The sequence below is a fragment of the Dipodomys ordii genome, unplaced genomic scaffold, assembly GCF_000151885.1.
Source record: "Dipodomys ordii isolate 6190 unplaced genomic scaffold, Dord_2.0 Scaffold15, whole genome shotgun sequence".
Taxonomy (NCBI): Eukaryota; Metazoa; Chordata; class Mammalia; order Rodentia; family Heteromyidae; genus Dipodomys; species Dipodomys ordii.
This window is the reverse complement of record NW_012267231.1, coordinates 1,222,972-1,235,481: the sequence shown is the minus strand read 5'-3', so window position 1 is coordinate 1,235,481 and position 12,510 is coordinate 1,222,972. Positions and strand designations below refer to the sequence as shown.

At 49.1% G+C, this 12,510-nt stretch overlaps 1 protein-coding gene across 1 annotated transcript in view; it reads left to right on the top strand.

Moving 5' to 3' along the window:
• Whamm (WAS protein homolog associated with actin, golgi membranes and microtubules) overlaps positions 1-8,642 on the top strand; it is a 22,983-nt gene extending 14,341 nt beyond the window's left edge. Inside the window, exons 5-9 of the mRNA XM_013012085.1 lie at positions 3,048-3,229; positions 4,899-4,985; positions 5,109-5,204; positions 6,261-6,678; positions 8,165-8,642. Of these exons, the coding sequence (XP_012867539.1) occupies positions 3,048-3,229; positions 4,899-4,985; positions 5,109-5,204; positions 6,261-6,678; positions 8,165-8,469 (1,088 nt within the window). The 3' untranslated portion in view covers positions 8,470-8,642. The remainder of the gene's footprint in view (positions 1-3,047; positions 3,230-4,898; positions 4,986-5,108; positions 5,205-6,260; positions 6,679-8,164) is intronic.
• The last annotated feature ends 3,868 nt before the right edge of the window (positions 8,643-12,510 follow it).

The following is a 12,510-nucleotide window of genomic DNA, read 5'->3' as shown; positions in this document are numbered from 1 at the left end:
AAAAAAAAAAAAAAAAGTTTTTAAAAAGGTGCATTTTTGGCCAGGAACTGGTAGCATATACCTGTAGCCTAGCTACTTGGGAGGCGAAGATTGGGAGGATCCCAGTTCAAAGCCATCTGGGATGCAAAGCACCAAGATAAACTGTTAGGAAGACAGAGCAAAAGGACTGGTGCAATGGCTGGCAGGAAAGAACTCTTCTCTTCTTTCCCCGCCCACACCTGCCCTCTGTACACACACGCGATTGCCAAAGCAGAGGTTTTGCAACTCGGCCCACAGCTTTCCCCTCAGCCCTGCTTTTAGGAAGAAAGGAACCGCATGACCAACTGACATTTTGTGAAGCATAAAATGGAGGTTCCGTCTATAATGAACTGCCTGGCCCTGTGCCATAAGGTGGCAGTGGAAAAACCAAGCAGAAAACATTTACCCTGTCATCTGCAACTTCTGTAATTTGCCAAGATAGCTCTTCCCTTTGTGTGTGTGTGTGTGTGTGGTTTTTTTGGGTCCGGTCACGGGACCTTGAACTCTGGGCCTGGGCGCTGTCCCTCAGCTCTTCAGCTCTAGGCTAGCGCTCTACCACTTGAGCCACAGTGCCCCTTCTGGCTTTTTTCTTTTTGCTCATGTGGTGCTGAGGAATGGAACCCAGGGCCTCATGCATGCAAGGCAAGTGCTCTACCACTGAGCTGCCTTCCCAGCCCCCCCTTTCAGTAGTTTTATTATTCAAATATATTCATTGTTCAACATGCAGCAAAACGGAAAAGGAAAACTCCAAGCCCATCATTTAGAGATACTTAGGAACAATTTGGTGTTGATTTTGTAGCTTTTTTGATATAGTTAATGTAAATGTGACTGTCAGTTTTTAAAACCAAAACCTTTGTGTGGTAACAATATTTTACTTATACTATAATAAACATCTTCCATTTCAGTAATAAAAAATCAAAAATTTTAATGGCTGCATAGTATTCAAATTTATAGGTATACTTTGACTTCTAGCTTAAAAAATGTCTTGAGCAGAGAATTTCCCTTCATACATGTTTTGTGTATAGGATAGTTTCCTTGAAATTAATTTCTAAAGTGGAATTATTGGATTAAGAACGTCTTTTATGTTTTAATGCACATTAAAACACCAGTACTAAAGTTATTTGGGATGCACTTTTCTTACATCTGTATTACTTTCTAATTCTAAATGTCATGCTTCTGGTACCAGTGCAAACAAATGCTTCACTCACTCCTGGCTGTTTGTCAATTGATAGAAAAAAATGCCACCTTCTGATTTTCACAAGTGATACTAACCACAGTTTTTTGGGGTTTTTTTTGGTCTGGTCCTGGGGCCTGAACTCTGGGCCTGGGCGCTGTCCCTCAGCTCTTCAGCTCAAGGCTAGCGCTCTACCACTTGAGCCACTGTGCCAATTCCGGCTATTTTTGCTCATGTGGTGCTGAGGAATGGAACCCAGGGCCTCATGCATGCAAGGCAAGTGCTCTACCACTGAGCCACCTTCCCAGCCCCCCTTTTTATTCTTGTCAGTCATAAGGACTTGAACTCAGGTCTGGGCACCGTCTCTGAGCTCTTTTGCTCAAGGCCAGCGCTCCCCCACTGAGCCCCTTCCCAGCCCCTAAACACAGTTTTGTGTTTTCTGGTCACTTAAGAGTTTTTGTCATGTCTACTCCTGGTCTCTGGTTTGCATTGGAACATTTGTTTTCCACGTTAAGGATATTAGTTTGTCAGACTCTGGTGGAAAGTGAGCTTTTCTGCCCAGATCAGTGGTGGTCCTTGCGGCTTTGCAGGGATGCGTCCTCGCCAGAACCTCACACTGCTCTCATCTGTTGCTGGGTGCCGGTCTCCTTTGCTCGTGAGTCTGCACGCCAACTCGTGTGGTTCCTGGGCCTTGGGGCACGGGTTCCTCTCGGGAGGGCAGATGCCACCCTCGCCGCTTCTCCAGCATTTTATATCTCCTCTCACTTTTCTGTCCTTCCAGATGGATGTAGCAATCACTTGGGCAAGTTTAACACAAACGCAACTGGAAACTTGATTGGGATGGTACTTAAAGTTAGAGATTACATGGGGAAGAGCTGTCACCTTTGCAATTTTGAATCTTCCTGCCCAAGGTGATGGTATGTCTCTCCATGCACTTAAATCTTTTCTTTTTCTGAAGTTCCTCCAAAGTTAGTAATTTTCTTCATGTATATCTTGGACATTTAGTTCAAACCTTGGTATTCAAATTTTTCAGTACTTTCAACTTACACACTTTTTTTGGTATTTAGGAAGAAATTCTGTTGGAAAGTTAATGTGGAAGGATGCATGCCAAATTGATGTTTGCTCCTAAAACCTGGACTCAGTGTTTGAGAAAGGAGGAAGGAATTCTCACTTTTTATTATGCACTTATGTAGTGAATGAGTTTATTATGAGTATGTTTTTTTTTAATTTTTGCCAGTTCTGGGCCTTGAACTCGGCCTGGGCACTGTCCCTGAGCTTCTTTTGCTCAATTAACACTCTACCACTTGAGCCACAGCACCACTTCTGACTTTTCCTGTTATGTAGTGCTGAGGAATGGAACCTGGGGTTTTGTGCATGCTGGGCAAACACTCTACCACTGAGCCACCTTCCCAGCCCCTATAAGTATGCTTTTAAAAAAATAATATGCAAACAGGATTAAATACCAGTAAGGCACCTTTACTATATATTACTGGTGGAAATTTACTTTCTGGATTGTAACTTGACAGTAAGATACCAAGAATCTGGAATATTCATTTGCTAGTGAAGTACAGATGATTTTGCCTAGAGAAGTGTTTACTGTAATGAAATTGGTAATACTGCAACACTGGAACATTCTAATAGTAGATAATGCTTAGAGAATACTATGTTGCCATTAAAATTATATTTCCTTCACATGGAAGATGTGCTTTGAACTCTGTTGATATGTGTGTCTGTGTAAGAAGTGTGTGGCTCTATGTACCTAATGTTAATAGTGGGTTTCCATGGGTGGTAGATTTCCCTTATCTGTGCATTTTTTATAGTAAGGTGTGTTTAAGAAAATCCATCATGTTTTTAGAAAAGCAGGATGAAGTTGTCTATTACGACTCATGTGAAAGTGCAGAGGAACTTCAAGTGGTTGTGGATGCTGGGGAGCTGGAGGACCCTGCAGAGCTGGCGGAGCTCAACCGGCAGCGGCGGCAGCTGGAGGCCAAGCGGGGCAGGATCTGCACCAAGAGGGCCCGCCTCAGGAGCAGACAGGTAGCGGGCCGGAGGCTGTACTGTCTCCTCTGAGGAAAGACAGAGGTTGTGCTCAGTCGTTAATTGTGTGTGTACATAGATCTGTATACATACATGTATGTATGTATATATATACATGTATGTATGTATACACACATATATAAATAGGTAGAAACAGGAATTATCAGCTATGTAAAGTTTTCTGAAATATATTTTAGATATATTTCATATATATATATAAAATATATATATACATTATATATTTATTTGTTGTTTTGTGTTGGTTGTGGGGCTTGAACTCTGGGCCTGGGCGCTGTCCCTGAGCTCTTCACCTCAAGGCGAGCACTCTACCACTTGAGCCACAGTGCCAATTCTGGTTTTCTGGTGGTTTATTGGAGATAAGAGTCTCAGACTTTCCTGCCTGGGCTGGCTGTGTTATTTATTTACTTATTTTTTATGTTTTTGTTGGTCCTGGGGCTTGAACTCTGGGCCTGGGTGCTGTCCCTCAGCTCTTCAGCTCTAGGTGAGCGCTCTACCACTTGAGCTACAGCGCCACTTCCAGTTTTCTGGTGGTTTATTGGAGATAAGAGTTTCAGGGACATTCTTGCACGGGCTGGCTTTGAACTACAATCCTCAGATCTCAGCCTCTACAGTAGTTAGGATTACAGGCGTGAGCCACTGGCACCCGGCATTTTTTTTTTTTTTTTTTTTTTGAGCCAAAGCCTTACTTGTAACCCAGGCTGGCCTTCAATTCATGATCTTTCTGTTTATTACTGTTTTATGTTATTATAAAGGGTTATCATACAGAAGGGTTATAGTTATATAACTTAGGTAAAGAGTGTACTTCTTTTTGGACAATGTCATTTCTTCCCTCGCTCTTATGACTGTCTTCTTACATTTTGTACATATGTACTATAAATACTTAGATACTTTAAAGACAGAAATGAAAGTTCTGTAGGAAGTTATGACGGTACCCATTCTTCACAGGTTGCTAGAGGTGTGGGTTAGGAGCCACACAGATGATCTGACAACCCCAGCCTTTGCTCCCTGCCCCGCACTCCAGCAGGCCGGGCAGAGGCGGCGTGCTCAGCTCAGCCCTTGGAGCTGCGTAATGGTGGCGTGAGGGAGGCCTCCACCTATCAGAGGACCTGGGGCATCTGCCCACACACCATCCCTGCTGCCCACACCTGCCACTGGCTTCTGGAAAGCTGGGTTAATGGGACAGGAGCCAGAGTCTACTTCAAGTTGAAATCACAGTCGAGCTACTCAGTAGCCATGGGCCCCTTGGTTCATTACCTACATGTAGTTTGAAGCGAGCCCTGGCAGGAAAGCCTATGAGATTCTTTATCTCCAGCTAACCAGTAAAAATCTAGAAGGAATGGCTCAAGTGGTAGAGCACCAGTTTGGGAGTGAAAAAGCGGAGTGAGCGCTCAAGTGCCTGAGTCTAGGACCCAGGGCCAGCACAACAAATGTGAATAGCTTAAAAACCAGCTTGGTGTGAACTGCACCTCTCCAAGAACTCTGCTGTGAACAAAGTGCTCCTGTGCGTAGCCAGTCAGCCCTTCTCATCTGGCCGTGGGGGCAGACTAGGGAGCACCAGGAACCAGATTAATGAACACTCACACTAGCACGGGGCAGTGCTACAGCCCAGGGCTGTGTTAGAAATTGTCTGTGTGCTTTACATTATTAGGGCCAGTGCAAAGAAACTCACCGGCTCAGATTACAACAGGCTGAAGCAAGCATAAGATATCTTCATCAGCATCACAGCATTCAGATGGTGAGTCACGGAAGGGAAACGCTGTGTCCTGAGCTGGCACAGGTTGGGTGCATGTCAGGGGTGAGCCTCGTTCTTTGTCACGATACATGAGCAACTTACAAACATGTATTTGCTCAAATACAGAAGAGAGACAAAGTAAAAGAAGAGGAGCAAAAGAAAAAGGAATGGATAAACCTAGAACGTCAAAAAACGCTCCAACGATTAAGAGAATATAAAGGGGTAAGTTCTAGAAATAATTATTTCACCTAAAGCCCATCTTAGGAGAAAGTATAAACTATGAGCAGACAACTCAGAACATGAAATGTTTTATTGTTTTTTGTTTTGGTTGGTTGTGGGACTTGAACTCTGGGCCTGGGTGCTGTCCTTGAGCTCCACAGCACCACTTCTGGTTTTCTGGTGAGTGACTGGAGTCTCATGGACTTTCCTGCCTGGGCTGGCTTTGAACCTCAGATCTCAGCCTCCTGAGAAGCTGGGATGCAGGCGTGAGCCCCCTGTGCCTGTTCTTTTACCCTACCATTTGTATTCAACACTTCAGGTTTTGTGTTACTTCTTTCCATGACTTAATATTTTGACTAAATTGGCCATGTTTCCATCTTCCTTTCGTCCTTTAGAGTTCCTGATTTTTCATGTTAAAACTTGTACTTTCATCTAATCTTTTCACATCTTCATTTCATTACCAAGAAGTTAATAAAACTTGATTGAAGGCTGTAATTGCTTTGTTATTTTTGGTGGTACTGGAGCTTGAACTCATGACCTTGAGGTGCTAGGCAGGTGCTCTACCTTCTGAACCATGCCCACAGCTCTCTTTGGTTTTAGTTGTTTTTGCCCCAGACTTTGGTCCTCACAACCCAGCCTGCTGTGTAGCAAGGATCACAGACAGGACTGGTTTTGATTGTGATGGTGTCTTGTTAACTTGTTTGGGCTGTCCTTGGACTGTGATCCTCTTCACACTGGAGCATCTGGGTTGATGGTAGGTGTGAGCCACCATGCTCAGCAAGTGCTTATTTTTGATTTTTGGTTTGAGATCTGGACCAGAATTTGGTGCTGGACCTTTTGTTCATTGGGTAGCATTCCACCAGCAGAGCCACATCTCCAACCCAAGTGCTTGCTTTTCCAATCCATAGAAAGAGGCTTAGTAGTGAGATCATGTAAGTGCAAATGACCCAGGGCCACTTTGCAGTGAGAACTTGTGCACACATCACGCTTGCAGAGGTCTGTTCACACCTGCCTGGTGTGCGTTGGTGGCAGCCTTCTCACGAGTTTTTCCATGTTCAGAAGTGTCCAGCTCAGTCTGTGCTGAAGACCTGCCCAGAAGCCATGACTGGGAACCTGCAGTCACCCTCTGCTGATCCCCAGTGGGTGTCCAGGACTCCAGGGGCTGGAGGAGGACCTCCCGTCCCCCAAGGCAGGGGTGAGAAGACTCCGCAGCACCAAGACTGTTCTGGAACCATCCCTGTCCAGACACATCCCAAACCCAGTGAGGAACTGTCACTGTCAGCACCGCCACCGCCGCCTCCTCCTCCACCTCCTCCTCCACCCCCACCACTGCCCCCTGCTCTGGCCTCCGCCTCTCAAGCTGTCACTCATCAGAACTCGGCCCTCGGAGCCCCACTAACAGATGACCAGCCACGCTCCCTACTGTGTGAACTAGCAGAAAGCCCACGTGGTTGCGCTGGAAGTTTTCAGGGCCCAGGTAATGGCTGGAATTGTCCTGTGTCACCTTCTTCAGTTCAGACTTCCTTTTCAAGAATTCTAGACTTGGAATGGTCCAGTATTTTTGTTGCCTTGAAGTATTACTTCTATTAGTGTTGGTGCAGCTGAATTTCATTAAGATTGATAAATATAAACTCAGCCTAAGCAAAAAAAATGTGTTTTAAAGTTTGCTGAGCTTATGGCTTGCGATTTTGGAAGCTATCAAGAATCTACTTTGGTTTTTCTTTTTTTTTTTTTTTCCCTGTCAGTCATGGGGCTTGAACTCAGGGCCTTGGCACTGCCCCTGACGAGGCTTTTTTTTAGTCACAGTTCCACCTCTGGTTTCCTGGTGGTTAATTACAGATGAACGTCTCATGGACTTTCCTGCCTAGACTGGCTTTGAAGGTGATGCTCAGATTTCAGCCTCCTGAGCCGCCAGCACTTGGCACTGTTTGCCCTCCTCCCGCCCCCTCCGGGCAGCCTCAGGGTTAGCCCAGGCTAGCCCAGGCTAACCTGGATCCTGCAGCCCTCCTGCTGCAGTCTTGGAGTCAGGGATGACAGGCATGTGCACCTATTGCTGGCCAAGCCCAGGCTTAACACACAGAATGTTTTCTCACTGAAAAGATGTGTGAACTGTAACTAGAAAATGCCCCTGATTGTAAGACTTATTCTTCCCTGAAGGGAATTAAAGTCAGCTGCAGGCTTAAGTCAAAATGAAGTGCCATTGTCAGCCAGAGGGTGGACTTGGAGTCACCACAACATGCGTGTCTGGGAGTGCACACCGTAGCCACAACCTGCTGTGGATACAACAGGGTCTCAAGGTGCCTGGGTGGAAAATAGCTTCTTCTTGCCCTTGCCCTGAAACTCTGAGTGAATCTGTGTTTTGACAGCACTTCACACCCTCAGACGGAGTGTGTAGCTACTCCAGGGGAATGTAGGTGGAATCACACACTCTATGCGGAAGAACGCGTCTGTGCCGCCCCTCCCTGTTCACTGAGCTGCCTGCTAGTCAGTGTGTGTGTGGAGACCACCTGCGTCATTCCACAGTGAGTCACTGCTGACAGCCAGCACTGAAGCCAGAGAAGCCTGCAGGAAGGGAAATGCAAGCTGGGGGACCAGTCCTGTTTAGTGGGTGAGGCTGGTTCCTCCCAGGCTGCTTGGGTGTCCTGAAAAACAGGCATTCCAACCAGAGGTGCGGCTGTGCTAAGTGAGGGTCAAGTTGGACCCAGTAGTTCTTGAGCTGTCCTGGATCTGTCATTGATTGCCAGTTGAGCATGAGTTAGTGCCCTATGGGTCTGTGATGGCCAGTTGAGTATTAGTTACTGAGCTATCCTAGGTCTTTGATTACCAGCTGGTAGTCAATGCATTTACTCAACAGAGGGATGATTATTTAAGTAAAGGCGCTAATGGGGTGTGTTTGTGTGACATTTACCGCAGAGTCCTGGGGCCTGCGCTTAACAATGCTTACTCTGTCTCCCCCATTTCAGGATCTATGGATGAAGTGCTGGCCTCCTTGCGGCAGGAAAGAACACCTCTCAGGAAAGCAGAAGGGCCTGCTGTGCCCGAGGGGCCCCCTCCCCGCTCCTCAGCCAGCGAGCAGATTCTGGCTGCCATAAGGCAGGGGGTCAGACTGAAGAAAGTCCACTTGGACTCCGGCCCGCACCTGGGCCCCAGCAGAAAGCCAGCCAGTGACCTGGAGAGGAGCATCAAGGCTGCGCTGCAAAGAATCAACAGGGCGTCTGCCGACTCTGAGGACAGCGACGAGCAGAGCCCTGGAGAGTGGGATCGTTAGGCCCTACTTGGGTCTGCCGCAGGCAGGCAGGCCACACAGCACCCAGGCCGGTGGGCTGTGGGGGAGACACTGGGAGAAAGCACAGATGCCGCCACCACCACACCAAACCAGGCAGTGGTTTAACGCATCGCCAGCCTACTTGAAAGAGCACCTGCCTCTCCGTGGGGTCACAGGGTCACAGAATATTCTGGTCCTGCACGCTTATGTGACTGCTGTACCGCACCATGAGACTCCTGACCTCGTCCTGTGCCTATGGATGGTTTCTCAGATCGAATGTGAACACTGCCTTAGCAAATTACTTTAAATAGATAACAAGTGTATCAAGCACTGTTTCCATGCACAAAGGGCTATTTATAATGCACTGGTCAGTGAGGGGAAGCAGAAGCAGAACACAGGCTCTTCCCCCCTCCCCGTGCGTTTGTCTTCGAGGATTTCAGCTAAACCTTGGTTCCTACATGCTCAGGGAGGCCTAGTGGGAATTTTTCTCTTCACCTAGTGTGAAAATAGGAAATTCTTAAACTGTTATCCTTAAACCTCGTTGACCTGTTCTTATAACATCAGTCTTGAGTTTCCTCTGAACAGAGTGAACCCCACCTGTTTCTAAAGAAACATCCTGTAATAGACCCAAAACCTTCCTGCTTGTTCTTCTGTGATTCTGGGCCACACCAACCTGCGGACCTGGGCTGGCCTGGCTGGGGGTGTGGGCGGGCCCAGGTCCTCAGCAGCTACAGCCTGGACTTGCCTCTGTGGGGTGCTGGGGTTCCTTCAGTGTGGCACCGTGAGCTGCCCACAGGAATGCTGCAAGTCCTGCGCTCCCAGAGCTCAACCCAGCTCCTGTGTGTGAAGAGTAACTTCCCCGCCATCCGTGCCCTGGTGTGGACCGAGCCGACCGCACAGCCTGGGCCGCGCTCCCTTGCAGGGGGCTGAGCCAGATGGCTTACTTGCTGGGCTTCGGCTCCAAGTCCCAGAGGCAGACCCAGGGGCTCTCTCCAGGCCTCCTTTCCCACTCCAGGTGGGACAGGCCAGGCTCGCCACCAAGACAGCCTTTGATTCAGCATTTAAAAATGGCAGAATCAGGACATTTTCATGCCTGTTTTGCAGGTTGAGTGGGGAACCTTGCCAGTTGCCAAGGGCCACCTGGGCATTTATAGCAGCAGGCGACAGCAACTTAGCACTGCAGGCAGCCCGGGCCACAGCCACACCCTGGCCCACCAGGAAGCGTGGTCAGTTTCAGATGTTCTCAAGGGCTTGCCAAGGATGAGAAGCCTTCAAGGAGAGTTTACACATTTAAAGTTCCTGGCCCAACTATGTCTTTAAACCTCAAGACTTAGCTTCCTTCAGAAACTTCTCTTCCCTCATTGCTCTTTCGCACCCTTCTTTAGGCAAAGCCTGGAAGTAAATCCAAAGTTTGGCTTGAAGGAGTTCAGAGCCGAGGAGGGGGAACATGGCTCCTGTCATCTAGCTTCAAGCTGTCTGAGTACTGCTGCCCATCAGTGTTTGCCTACAAAGCTCCTCCCTGGCTTTCCGGCCCTACTTTCTAAAGGCTGGCACTGTACGCACATACACAAAGCCCCCGAGACTTGGCTGCTGTCACCGGGGCAGCCACTTCCCCTGTGGGTTTTACGCCAACACCACGAGCTGCTGGCTGCTGCCTCCACAGAGCCCTGCCGTCAGCCTCTGGCAAGCCCTCCTCCACCCTCAGACCTGCCTCCCCTCCCCCCACCGCCTTTGCACCTTGTCCCGTGGCTGTCTTTATACCTCAGCCACAGCCCTGGCGGCCAGGTGACCGTGGCTCACAGCCCAGGCTGACGACAGCGGCTGGGATCTAGTCCTAGGACGGCTAATCTGTAATTGGCTGGTTCTTAGAGCTGTCCCAGAGTGGAACTGTTCACTTGTTCATTCCTTCCCTCCATAATTTTTTTATTTTTTTTAAATTTTTTTTTTTTGGTCGGTAGTGGGGGCTTGAACTCTGGGCTTGGGCGCTGTCCCTCAGCTCTTCAGCTCAAGGCGAGCGCTCTACCACTTGAGCTACAGCGCCACTTCCGGGTTTCTGGTGGTTTATTGGAGATAGGAGTCTCACGGTCTCTCCTTCCCCGGGCTGGCTTTGAACCGCGATCCTCAGATCTCAGCCTCCTGAGTAGCTAGGATTACAGGCGTGAGCCACCAGCGCCCGGCTTCCCTCCATAATTTGAACTGAGAATTAAACAGGGAACGGCAGAAGTTACTTTCAAAAGGGTTTTGAAACTGGGTGCTAGTGGCTCATGCCTATAACCCTAGTCACAAGGAAGCTGAGATCGAGAGGACTGTGGTTTGAAGACATCCTGGGCAAATAAAGTCCATGAATCTCCATCTCCAAAATAACCACCAAAAGCCAGACTGGAGGCATGGCTCAAGTGGCAGAGAACCAGTTGAGCAAGCAAGTGAAGCGAGTGCGAGGCTCTGCATTCAAACCCTGCCACCAGCAGAAAGGGCTCTGATGAGTGACCACCACATATCCCAGGTGGCCATGCAGGACCGCAGCTTCACACAGCAGGCTTCCATGGAGGAGGCACACACATGAGGAATGTTCTGGTTTCCTACTGCTACCTTAAATTACTGGAAATGAAGTAGCTCAACACAAGGGATTTCCAGAAGAGATCTGTAGGTCAGGAGTACAAGGGACGGCACCCTCTCCTGAACACTCCAGAAGACGCATTTCTCTGCCTTTTCTCGTTTCTACCAGCCGCTTGTGTTTCTTGGCTTGTGGCTCCATCTTCAAAGCCAAAGGGTCTCTGTGAGGACTTGTGACTAGACTGGGTGACCCCGATGATCTGGGATAATCAGTCTTCCATCTGAATCCCTTTGTCTTTCCACTTAACAATAGAAGGCTCCAAGGACAAGGATGTGGCCTCTCGGGGGCCCTTGTTCTGTTAGCAAAAGGCCCTTGCTGGAAGATAGGTTGCCAAAGTCAGGAAGTTTTCTTTTTTCTTTTGATCCAGTCGTGGGGCCTGAACCCTGGGCCTGGGCGCTGTCCCTCAGCTCTTCAGCCCAAGGCTAGTGCTCTACCACTTGAGCCACAGCACCACTTCTGGCTTTTTCTGCTTATGTGGTGCTGAGGAATGGAACCCAGGGCCTCAGGCATGCAAGGCAAGCGCTCTACCACTGAGCCACCTTCCCAGCCCCAGGAAGTTTTCTTGAGACAGGCTGGCAACCCAAATTGCAGCTGGTCTGAAACCATCCTCAGAAATCGCTCAATGGCTCTCCTTGTGGCGCTGGTGTGAGAGCAGAGTCTGAGTAGTGACCGGGAGAGTCATGGCTGGACGAGCATTTAAGGAAGTTTCTTCTTCTGTTTGACCAAGTGTTGGTCAAAAGGAGTGCAGCTGAACCTAACCACAGGAGGTCGTATGCTTCCAGAAAAGTCTCAAGGAAAATGGCCCATGGGGCCGGGCTTTAAAGGAAAGGGTGGAGAGAGTCGGCCAGTTAGCGTGAGAGTGGGTGGAGGCGCCCGGGTGGCTTGTGTCTTGTTTGGGGACGGTGACATTCTTGGGAGGTGGGTAGTGGACACATCTCTGAAATGGCATCACGTGAAGCTGCCGTCCACGGCAAACACTTTCCATGGCTCCCTTTATAACAAGCTGGTGGCAACTGCACAATAAAAGGAAGGACTTTCTAACAGGGAAGTGGAGCTGCGGCTCCAAGTGGTCCAGCATGGTCCTTGGGCAGGGGACCTCTGGGATAGAAGCCAGGCCCTGGATTCAAGACTCACAACTGACACTGTCCCTGAAAGCAGGGAAGCGTGGGTGGTGCCGAGGCCCTGAAGTCACTGCGGCCCCTCCCGGCGAGGGGCCTTGGCTCCGCCTCTTGGCCACCTGTGGTACCGGCCTTGAGGGAGGCCTCTGAGCCCGGCTGCCTGCAGATCTCACCGTTCGGTGGCATGCGGCAGTGATGGAGGTGCCTGGTCACTTGCGTTTGCAGGGCTGGTGGGCGGCAGAGAGGAACGGCAGGGCAAGGAGAGGGCAGGGACACAGGAGGCCTGGCAGGTGGCCCACTTGCATAAGCCTA